The following is a 12474-nucleotide window of genomic DNA, read 5'->3' on the forward strand; positions in this document are numbered from 1 at the left end:
GACTTAATCTGATCTTATCTTTTGCTTTTAAAGCTACATTTTTGTGTTGTGGAATTAATAAAGAACCAGCTGGCTTCTCCCAAGGGGGGATGTTTAATAGAATGTCTTTGATACGCATACGTGCACACACACATGTAGCAAATAAGAAGAATAATTGACAGAAAGTCATTTTCTGATACTTCAAATATATTTTACACTTTTAGTAAAATATAACAGACAAGTGTCTGTTATATTTAACTTGACATGGTAATGAAAATACTTATTATGATTAACTGCATATCTTTATAACTTTATAGTCAATGAAATTGTTAAAAACTTATTTTCTCTCTTGCTCAAAACCAGATATTTCTGTTTAAAAATATACAATCCAGGATAGGGAACTGTAGAAGTATACGGTGAGGGAGGGCAAAAAGGTAGGTGTAGAGAGTCTTCTAAAATTTAATTTTGTTTGCTATACTCATATATTTTATCAGTCAACTTATTTTTTAAAATCCCCTAAAACATCTGTTTAGATTCACATTTTGATTGCTAAGTAAATCTCCATATTAAAACAAGATTTCATCTCACCTATAGTGAAATTTCCCTTTCTTATAAAATGAATTATGTTTGCCTATAATTTTACTTTGAAATGAAAGTGAGAATAGTCAATTAAAAAGCATGCTTAAAAATAATACTAACACCAAAGTGACTAGAGACTGTATCACAATGATCTTCAAAGCATTGTTCTTCACTGCCTAAGCACAATAGACTATTATAGATATATTTTTACTCCCCATATGTAAAATATATTTTCAAGACTACAAAATTCTCTTTCATGTAAATTTAACATATTCTACATTCATCATTTGGTGTAGGTTGAAAAGCTTGGTTGATTTCTGTTCATCTGTAGTAAACAGGATTTATAGGTCATAGATTAGTTCTATGAAGTCTTTTCCTGTCTTAAAAAGAATCTTTAAATCTGTGACTGAAGATAGATTTTGCTAACCCCTGTGCTGTTAAAGGATTAAAGCATGAGATATTGTTGGATCTAAGCACTGAATATGTACATTTGAGCTTTTTTTTCTTAGTCGTTATTGAAGGAAAAAATTATGTCTCTAAATCTATTTTCCATTGCAAATGTCCTAAAAAAAGCTACTTACAAATGTTAGGTAGTTTAGTAATACTCTATAATAAAAAAAAATATAACTACCACCGGAGAACTTACATTTATGGTTTAATATATAAACGGTATTACTACATAGATATTTAAATCACTGCTATCACCATTAATGAATATTTTTTCCAAATGAGTCTTATTTCTCCAAGACAGACAATAGCTTCTAGAAGTCTGGTAACGAACAATGGTCATATAGATTTCATTTCTCTTTCCATTCTCTGCCAATGTCTCATCCACCAATGGCCCTGGCTCTTCTTTCATAAAAATAACCCTGTAAACTCCACTTAATTGTCACATTGGCCTGAAGCCAGCCAGGGCAGTTAGCCTCATACCAAGCTGCAGCCATCTGTCAGAATATACTAAAAATCAGTGAAGGTGGTTGCTACCCACTCTCCTGGCCAGGCATGACTCCTCCACACAATTCTGATTTGTCTTTGCGAGCTGAAGTGGTTAGGTTAGTATCAATCCCAAGTTCTCCCTAGTACTGAAAAGCACAGCAAAATCTTTAAGTAAGATACATTTTGGTGAATAGATAATGTTAATGGCCATCATCATCACTTTGAAAAAATAATTACCATCCAAGAGCAGCTCAATCAAAATTAGTTGGGGTCTTGAACCAACACTTGGTTAAAAGTCCTAATGAGTAAGAGTATAAAGTAAACTTTGAGTTAGGAATTTGAATTGTAGGACAGAAAAGTGAGCAATTAAGGGAAACTAAAAATGGCTCCAATTCCACTTAAAAGTGAATATGGATGAAGAGGTTGAGAAGCTAAGGGAACTGATCCAGTACTGTGCGGGGAGTGGGCTATGTCTGACTTCCTGGCAGAAATAAGCACCACTTCACTTAACCAGGTGTTAATAGCTGGCAGATCTACTCAGACACAAAGTGTGTGGATAGAATGGAGACACCAATATAGAAAGGAAAGCAGTAAGTCAGGATAATGAGAAGCTACAAAGGAACAAAACCAGTGACAAGGGGAGAGAGACTGGAGGAATGTGACATAGGCGAAGAACAGAAAGAGAGAAAGAAACTAACATGAAAGTGGAAATCACATGTGAGGTCTAAAATAATCCTTGTAACAATGTTAAAAAGTGAATGCCATTAATCTCTTTTTAAGATGAGGAAATTGAGGTTGAGAAAGGTTCAATAATTTGCCTAAGCTCATCCAGCTAATAAGGAGCAGGCGTGAACCTCAAACCCAGACCTATTGGCTTCTACAATCCAAACTCTTAACCAGTCTTAACAGCTTTTACAACACTGTCCCACCAAAGGCATATGATGCCTTTGGGATTGAGGCTCATCACACAGGGAGGGAGAGAGACTTTCTGGAAAAGAACCAAAGAAAAAGGATCTGCAAACTCTAGTATATCCATGAATGGGCTCCTAGATGAGGAAGGAGAATCTGGCAGTTTAACAGCAGGAATTTCAGCATGGAATTTAGATTTCTGGCTCATAGTTTAAGAATGACGGGTTTTCAGTTCTAAATGGTTATCTCTCATTAGTACTACAAAGAACATACTTGCTCACAGAAGAGCCAGCCTGGTCAAGAGGGTTTAAATGGCAAATGGAGAAGAAGGGAGAGGAATAATAGGAACAATAGTGCCTAATAATACTTGAATGGATAACTGGTAACTATGCACAACTTTGAATGTCATATGCTCTTACCAGAATGCCCTTTCCTCCATTTGTCACCTGACACCTCCTATGATTTTAGAACAAAATAACATTTAGGCCATTTTCACAGGGAAATTTCCACCTTTTCTTCTTTGCCTAACTCAATACTTCCTCGGCCATCACGATTCCCACCTTGGTTAGATCTAACACTTCCAAGTGTTCCTACCTTGGGATTATTTAAATATAACAAAGCACTTATCATGGTATTGTATATTTATTTCACTTTGCCTCCACTACCACAGAAAGGATGTAATGCACCGTGGTTGAATGTGAAGACCCTGAGCCCATAGCACCACTAAAACCTGACCTGGATCTGCTATGTCCTACCTGTGAGATTTTACAAAGTTCCTGAACCTCTCTGTACCTCAGTTTCCTCATTTCTCAATTGAAGATGGTGACACTAATAGTACCTGACACATAGATACTAGTGCAAGGATGAAAGCAGTTGATCTACAAAGGCTTAGAACAGTGCTTGGCATGTAGTAATGCTATGTGTTAGGTACCATTACTGTTACTATACTAGACTGTAAGTTTCTGAAGCACAGAGATTCTTATTCCTCATTGAAGCTGCAGTTCACTAGGAATAATCACTAATGCTTGCTGAATGCCTCCCTGTGCAGGACATGCTCAATAATCCGTAGACTGGGAGGTACATGTGAATACTGGATGTTTTTAGAGAAGATTAAAGCTAACGTGGCTCTCTCAACTGTAGTGACTCTGAATCCCTCTCCTCACTGGCAGGTCTGTGCCAGGATCTTATATTGAATTGAAAATGATAATATTTATTGCTCACTTTCTATGTGCTTTTTCTGAGCAGACATTTTACATATATTATCTCATTCAGTTCTTGAAACAACCCCACAAGGTAGGATCTGTCATTTTCTCCACATAACAGATGAGGAAATTGAGGCGCATGGAGCTTAAGTAATGTGTCTAAGTTCACAATGATATAAATTGCTCAATCTGGGGATGTCGGAGCACATATACTTATACACATCACCCAGCCTCTTTATCTTTGGCATTGTGCTCATCCTTTCAGGTTGCAAAAGACACTCCACACAAAGAAAAAAAAAGATAATACAGACACTGGGAATGCTGAGAGAAGGCTTGGAGGAGGAGGTGGAAAGGCTGATCTCTCAGTAAGGCAGGGCTCAGGGCAGGGCACAATCCTTAACACACATCGTTAAGGGGCACTGTTTCTATGAATGACAGAAGGCAGGCAGCAATCCAAAAGTTGTTATGTTCTGGAGGTTGATCACAGAGCAGTCTTACAAAGTCTCACAGGTATGTATCATCAAAACTCCAGGGAGAAGAGATGGTTCTGATGATTAGAATATGGTGGTGAAAGAGAACATTTTATTTAAAAGGATGCTAAGAGAGAAAGTGGAATGATGTGGTATGTGTTTACTTGGGGAAATCATGAACATAAGTGTAGAAACACCTTTATTTAGAGGAAGATAGAAATAGAAAGGGACAAAAAGAATAATCATTTCTTGTGTTATTATTATTGCTACTATCATGACTCACATTTCTTGAGTTCTTATGTTCATGGCTTCTCTAAGCACATTGCAAGTATTAACTCATTTAATCCTCACCGTGGCCTTATTAAGTAGGTTTTACTATTTTCCTGACTTTACAGATGAGGAAACTGAGGCATGGTGATGTTGGCCAGATGGAAGAAATGGATGCTCATTTTCAACACAGACCACAAAAGCGTCATAGGAGGGAAGTGTAGTAAACACAAGTGATTCCAACTCCATAGACATGTGCTAGTTGTATCATTTAGCAAAAGGCAAATATATGGCAAGTCCCTGACCTCCCAGAAGGTAGAGAAATGATAGGGAGACTTGCTTCTCTGACTGACTGAAAACAGAGAAACTGTTGAGTTGAAAGTGATAGGAACCTTTAGAGAAAGTAACCATTTTATCTTAGAGTCTATAAGTACTTTATGAGCCAAAATCCTAGACTTTAGGAAAGCAGCTCTTTAAAGTGAAGTAGGTACAATTCCATGCCCTGAGATTGTCTAAATATAGATGAATTAAGAGACTTAGTAAGGATCATTACCGATTGAAACAAGTGTGCCTGTACTGGGTGCTATCAATTCACGTTAGACTTCTAAAGAACGTGTTCCAAAATAAAGAGATGAAAAACAAGCATAAATAAATATGAGAGGATATGACAAAAATAACGCCAAAAAGATCCATACCCCAAATGAGCCTGAGGCTTGGGGAAAAAAAGCTTCTAAAGAAAACAGAAAAGTTGTTTTATAAAATATGTTTAGAGCAAGAAGAGCAAGACTAGGAGTGATGTGCAACTCATGCAATTGTTACCGGATGACTAAGATCAGGGAGTTCTTCTCAACTCCCAGTTTTCTTTGTGAAAAAGAATGATCATAGATGCAAAAGGGTAAAATAAATATCAATAACCATAAATTGAAGCTCAGCTAGGCAAAATGTTCATAAGAAGGTATTTGACTGTTCTAAATGAATTGAAATTCTGGCCCAGAGAGGTGAGAGGTCATGTAGATTGGATTGCCAAGTCACAGTTGCTAAAGTTTCAGGGACTGTGATGTGGGTGAAATGTGGCAGAAGACTATTGACAACAAACATTGGCTTTGGTTTTCAAAAGGGATAGGAAACATATAGGCTCCTTAGACTAGACCAAGTAACGTGTTTACTGGGTGCAAAATTCCAGAACAGGTTATTAAAAGGATGATTGGTGAGCACTTAGGGAAAAAAGTAGAAACCATGAGAAGGCAGCATAAATTCTGTAAGAATAAGTCCTATTAGACAAATCTTGCTGCATTTCTATTTTTGACATGGTTATTAGATTGGCAGATCCGTAAGAATGTAGGCATGCTGTATCCGAATACCAGCAAGACATTTGACAAGGTCTCTCATCGTATGCCTGTGAACAAGATGGAGAAATGTGGGTTGTATGCTAGTAAAAGAATTCTGCCTGATGGATAAATGTCAACCTGCAGGGAGGTTTCCAGTGGCATGCCACAGAGCTCTGAGCTTGATCTGATCCTTTGTGACATTTTTATTAATGACTTTCATAAAAATGAAAAAAGTATACCTAACAAACCTGTAAATGACACAATTATGAGAACAAAAGCAAATAGTTTGTAGGGCAAAATTAGAATTCAGCTCCATCTCCACATGCTAACAAGATGAAATCAAATTAGGCCAAACTAAGGCTCTAAGCTTATTTCCGCCAGCACCCCCATCCCAAACACACAACTAACAAAATATTCAAGTATGTCAGTATAGAATAACTGAAATATGGTTTAGTCTCAGAACTTGTTAAAAAGGCTTAGGGGTTTAGTTACCAGTGTTCTCAATATGTATTGGTAGTGTCACATGGCCATCAAAAAAGCTGATAGTGGAGTAGACAGCATTAACAGAAATATATAGTTAGGACAAGGGAGGTGAGTGATTGTTGGTCATAGCACACAATCTTGAATGAGTCAGTCAAGGTGACTGGCTGCTCAGAGTCCCATTTAAGGGGCATTGGATCTGCTCCCAGCTTTTGCTCAAGGGGCAGCCACAGGTGGCCATATTGTTGTTTTTTTAACCACATGGCTTTTCTCTTCCCCTGACAGGGCTTGCCAAGAAACTTAAACACAGCCTGGTACAAAAGGGATGAACTGGGCTAATCAAATTCCTTCTCCTTTGTCTTTGAACCTAAAGCTGGCAAGAGAATGAGGCAGTTTGCAATAGGACATGAAGCTGAAGGGAAGAGGTAAGAGGTGTCAGGAGGTACACTTGGAGTCAGCAGTGCAGTGGACACCAGATTTACTATGAAAAAGTAGAAACTATGTGGTAGACAAAAGAAACATTGAGCTGATGGAAAGAATAAGCTATTGGACAATGAAAGAGACAGAGAGGAGCAAAAACGCAGATCATTGTTGAGTCTTATTAATGCCAGAGATCTACAGGCTTTGCCTTTCCTTTGGGGCCTAACCAGTGTTTCCTGGATTCCCAGGGACTGATAACACACACACTGAAAAGATGTTCTTAATTACTTGAGGTGACTTGAATGACCTGTGCTCTTGCAACTGGGGATCCTAACAAGAACCCACACCTGCATTTGGCCTTGGACTCTATATTTTGAGAGCAGTTTGGACAAACTGGAGTGTGTTCTAAAAAAAAAGACTGAGAAGGGAGATGTGAAACCAAGTCTGAGGAACAGGTGAAGAAACTGGGGAAACAGCCTAAAAAAATGAAAAATCGGGAACAATGGAGGGCTGTCAGGTGTGAGAGGGATTTTATTTATTATGTGGGACCCTATAATTAGATCTGGTAAAAAAGAGCAGAGTTAAGAAGTGGTAGATTTTGGTTCAAAAAGAACATTCCTGTATTTGTTCGAGATGGAATGGAATACCTGAGGAATGAGTCAATTCCTTATTTTACAGTATTTAAGCAGAGGCAGGTGACCACTTAGTAGGGATAGTAATATGACCTTTCAATTGTACAGTGCTTTACAGTGTATGAGGCACTTTCTACTACTCTAGCTTGGCCTTTCTAACAACCTAGGAGGAAGGTATTTTTATATTCATTTTTACAGAAGAGGCGGCTGAGGCACAGAGCAGTTCTGTTACATAGCTTATGCATAAGTTCCCGGGCACCCACAGTTACCTTTTATTGACTACATGTGAAATGAATATTTTAAAGGATATATTTGGAAAATTCTAGTGATAAGGCTGATCGGGTTTCTAGTGTTTTTTTTTAAAATTTATCTTTGTGATGCTGAATATATTTTCAATGTACTAAAAAGGTACTCTGTTCACTCTTACACAAAAACTTATGTTCTTCACTGCGTTTTATGAAACTGAGACCAATTAATACATTCCTTGCATAGATACAGAAGGTCCGTGGGTGCAGTTTGTACAAACATGCCTAGATGTACATTTCAAATAAGAATAGTTTTCTCTCTCCATTTGCCTGAGCCCATTCCCCACCCTCATTCCAGATTTCCTGTTATTTGGCTTCTTGGAGGAAAGGAGTGTGTTTGCTTGTCAGAATTGCTAGTTAACCATATTGCCCTGCTGTTTCCTCAGTTCTCTATCACTAAGCCCTGAAAACGAATTAAAAGAAGAACGAGGAAATCACCACTGTTTGAAAACTCCTTGAAGAAGGTATACACTGTTCTCTGCAGTTCTTACTTTACTTGCCTTTCCCACTTCAATTAAAAAAAAAAAAGATACACATCCTTTGTTGCTAGTGCAGTTCTAATTGTGTTATCTTCATCATAGGAGTTGATTGCTATATTTTCTTTTGGGGGATAGCAGAAATAGCAGTTTATGAAACTATTTAATCTGGTAAGTGACAGATGATACAGACCTTCCTGGACTTGGGCCATAGCACTTTGGGTTTGTTGGTGGTGACATATTCTCCAATGCCATGGCTGGCATTTAATTTAATATGCTGCTAAGGAAAAAAATAACTAGTCTTACAATGTGCTTATTAGTCCCTCCCTTTCGGTTCTGATTCCCAAATATCAGGATAGAAGTTGATACCAGACATTGTTTATCAAGCTGTGTATATGCCCATTCTTTACATACAAATGTCTTTAGAAAAAGCTCTGGTGGTAGATCTAAATAAGGCATACAGAAGACAAAGGGAAGTCGTTGAATGTAAAATAACAGAATGCTATATTTTATTAGTTCATGTTTTTCTATGTTAATAGAAAGTTGTAATGTTTGATTTAAGAAAGAGTGACTAGAAATAATGAATAATTTCTGAGTTAATCATATCTAGTGCTAAAGTCTATCACGATCAAGGGACCTAGAACTGCAGAGGGGCAGAACTTTAATCACACGACAAAATCTGAGGAGTGAGTCCAAAAGCCTAAATACGTGAAGTCACAGAAAAAAAGGCAAACTCTTTTTGCTCAAAAGGTCAAGTTTCACTCTAAAGGCAGAATGTAGTTTCTAAAGTTACACATATACTTCCACTTTATAAAGCAAATCTTTGTAAAAAATGTTTGAAGGCAACTTACTTTTTCAAAGAATCTTATTATAAATAAAATGGAAACGATTACTGTTCCTCCAATTGTGTTTGGATTTTCCTATAATATCGCAGTCTCTTAAAACAAGGGACAATTGCCTTTCACTTTGAGGCTGCAGTGACAGCTTAGCTAATTGCTTCGTTTCATGTTTTTGTGGGTGTCTGACAGTGGGGCGTTTATGCCTCTGTGGTTTATCTTTTCCCGGGCACCTGTGTTGGTCTGGGTCCGTGGGTGTGTCTGGATCTAGATGTGTGTGCCTGTGTGCCCATCTGTGCTGTGGAGGGATCTGCCCCTTTGCCCATGCATCTGGATGTGTATCTGTGTGCATTTGTGTGTCTCTGCAGATGGGTATGGTGAAATGAGTTTCTGCAATCCGTGAAATCATCTTCTGCCAATCCTTAAGTTTAGTGGGATCAATAATAGCTCAAGTACCTGGTCTCCAATGGTATATTGCTATTCAAAACCCAGCTGTTATGCAGATGAATGGAATCCTGTGTACTGGTTGGGGGAGCTGGAGCAGCTGGGCTGGGCTGGCTGCGGGTAGTCATTGATCTCCTCTGAAGAGAATCCGCTGCAGGGGGTGGCTTCCTGGCACAGGTGCAGGCATGCGGAGGCGGTGGTGGCGGCGGGAGGGGTCTGAAGGTGAACTGGTTGTGTGGGCTGCTCTGCACATCTAAAGAGGAGAGGAGAAAAACAAAATAGAGACTTACTCTCCCACTCGGCAGTCAGGAAAACACAGCATGACAGGCTTCTCAGGATTTCAGATAATATAACCTGTGGATGGGGGGACAGTTTTAAGTTCAGTCTACCTGCAGAAATGTCACTTAACTTACAAAAGCACGTGCAGCATGCTTATGAAATGTAAAACATTCACAGTCGCATTTACATGTAAATTCTTCAGGGCTATAGCAGCTAACAAGTAAATGAGGCCACCTCACACAATTTGTCATAGTTTCTGCTACTGAACAAATAAATCATCAACAAGACACTAAGTTACAGAACAGAAGTGAGCTTATTTCCATCAGTAGCAAAAATCTCACTTCAGAAAATACCAGTGAAAGGCACAAATTTGTTGTAAGGAAAAGCATTCAGCACTTCAAATAAAAATATAAGGCCACATTCTGGCTTACCTCAGGAAAGGATGCTTAGTCTGCCTACACAGGAGCAGATCCACTTTAGAAAAACAACTCACATGTGTGTAACTCAACTGTGTGAAACTATCTCTTTGCCAGCCCCCCAACTCATAATGCTACTTGTAGAAGGTAGGCGAAAAGGAGTTTGTTCAGGTTGCTATACATATTTCCATTGCCAGGCAAAGCAGTCTGCACCCCTTCCCCCCTAGCCACACCTTTCTAGGAGCTCTGCCATGTTAGCAGCAGCTTAGGCAGCAGGGAAACTGTTTTTTTCTGCTTGTTTGCAGAGGGGGCAGCCTAGGACAGCGGTCCTCAGACTTCTGTTGTTGCTATTGTTTGGTATTTTTCCACTGTTTTCCTGGCAGGCACACATAAAGACAGTGAGTTAGAATTTGGCCCATGAGAAATACCCCAATTAAACCCTTTTGAAAAGAAATCGCTAGTGTAGCTGATAGCCACCTCTCTTCCATAGGAGAAACATAATAGATGTCAAGTGATTTCTTGTAACACCAGCACGTTCTGGATAAACTTTGTAGACAGCATGGCTTTGTCCCACCTCCCAAATGACTGAGAGTTGAAAAGCAGAAAAATGCCAGAGGCTTTCGATGCCTAGCAAAGGGCTCAGCTGGTTTGTGCTGAGGCCCACTTTGCAGTGGCTGATCACAGAAAAAAATCACTTCTTTCAATCCTTCCACTTCAAACTTGAATTTTAAAGACTGTCATGTTTTTCATATTTAAAAACACTGTTACTGTCCCAAGAGCACAGCAAATTCTTGGCTGTATTTTCTAGTACATGTGACTCTCCCTTTCAATAAACTTGTTATATGAAAATCTGAATTGTATAAAAGATAGCCACGGAAGGGAGTAGTGAACATTCATTTTATATAAAGAATTCATTTAGACGGTCAGCTATCCTTGTATGTTTAAAAGAAACTAAAATGCTTCATGAATTTTCTAAATCACCCCCACTAGGCCCAGCTCAAATCCCATACCCACTAAAAAAATCATCACAAGTACTTAACATCTCATTAATTTTTTTAAACTTCTGGGCTCATACTCATAACCATAACCAGAAGTATGCATTCCATTCTAGGACTCAAGGAAGCATAGAATGCTGAAACCCAAAAGACCATGGAAATCCTCTCATTCTGCAGATGAGAAAACCTGTCCAGGGACAGTTGGTAAGTTAGTGGCATGGCCAAGACTAGAACTCACATCTCCTGGCCCTCTGGCCAATAGTCCATTCTCTGTATTGCAGATCTCTGTAATATGAGTTCTCTTTTCTTTCTTAAGATTTAGAGACACAGAATCCTCCATATTTTCTGGATTTTAACCCATGTTTATATGTGTGCTTCGCTCCTAGACCATAACTCCTTAAATGTGGAAAGGAAGGCAGTGTGGAAAGAGTGCAGGACTTGGAGGTATGGCAAACCTCAGTTCAAGTTCTGCCTCTGCCCCTTAGATACTCTAACCTCTCATTTGTAAAATGGAGATCATAATCCTTTTTTCTAAGAAGTTTAATTCATGTAAAATGTGCTTTAACATAGTATGTCAGTGACTATTTTTTTATTGAATGTAGTAGAAGTATAAACTTTAATTAAGTCTGGAAAGAACCATAGGGATCATCTAGTTCAGCTCCCCCGCTGCCTTCTCCACTTGCCATTTTATTGATGAGGAACCTAAGGCCCAGAGAAGTGAAGTGAGTTGCTCAGTCATTCAAATTGTATGAGTTTGTCTACTTATGCCTGATGGTTCCCAGCCCAGTACTCTTTCCATGTTGCTTTTCTGGAAAATAAATATGACTCTCTTCTCCAAGTTTAACCCTTCCTGTTCTTACCATAAATTTGGCACCCGAATTTACAATATTACAACATTGTCTTGATGTCCTATGTGTTTTTTCTTATCTCTAAAAGTACGAGGGTACTTCTAAAAGTTCATGGAAAGATGTGTATTATCTTTTAATTCTATTATTCCAGGAACTTCTTGAAGTACCCTTGTAGACTACATGTTTTTTAGAGCAAGGTTATCTTCCACTTCTCTCATATGCCACACAGCATTGAGCGTGGTGCTGGGTACTGAGCATGACCGCTACGATCGCTAAAGCTCTCACTGACTGAAAAGCGTTTCACTGGTACATGGGACCTAGAGAACCACCTCCAGTGTTCCCGTTGGCTCCCATTCTGATGTAGCTATTAGATATCTATTCAATTGTTCACAGAGAAGTAGGTTTCTCCTTTGAATGTCTCAGTGGAAACTCTCCCATAACCATGGAGAAGTGCTATGATACATTTGGGGCTCAGAAGGTGATACCCCAAAATATAACACTGTGGCGTGCTGAGTATGTTGAACTAAAGGAGACTGGAAAGCCTCCAAAGCAACCTCAGAAGCAAGTTCTCTCTGACCTCCTGCCCTCCTGCCTCTCACTCCTCTTTCTCCCCTGAAATGAGTCAGAATTCCTGTCCCCCAAGGCAGGTCATAGAAACTAGGATCTCTCTCCC

The 12474-nt window shown here is 38.9% G+C and overlaps 1 protein-coding gene across 3 annotated transcripts in view; it reads right to left on the bottom strand.

The window, feature by feature from the left end:
• The window catches only part of TENM1 (teneurin transmembrane protein 1), a 559047-nt gene that overhangs the window by 333328 nt on the left and 213245 nt on the right, over positions 1-12474 (bottom strand). For all 3 annotated transcript variants that reach the window (XM_063082943.1, XM_063082944.1, XM_063082942.1), the window contains exon 4: positions 9276-9516. In XM_063082943.1, the coding sequence (XP_062939013.1) occupies positions 9276-9516 (241 nt within the window). The remainder of the gene's footprint in view (positions 1-9275; positions 9517-12474) is intronic.

Source organism: Cynocephalus volans, chromosome X (assembly GCF_027409185.1).
Source record: "Cynocephalus volans isolate mCynVol1 chromosome X, mCynVol1.pri, whole genome shotgun sequence".
NCBI lineage: Eukaryota > Metazoa > Chordata > Mammalia > Dermoptera > Cynocephalidae > Cynocephalus > Cynocephalus volans.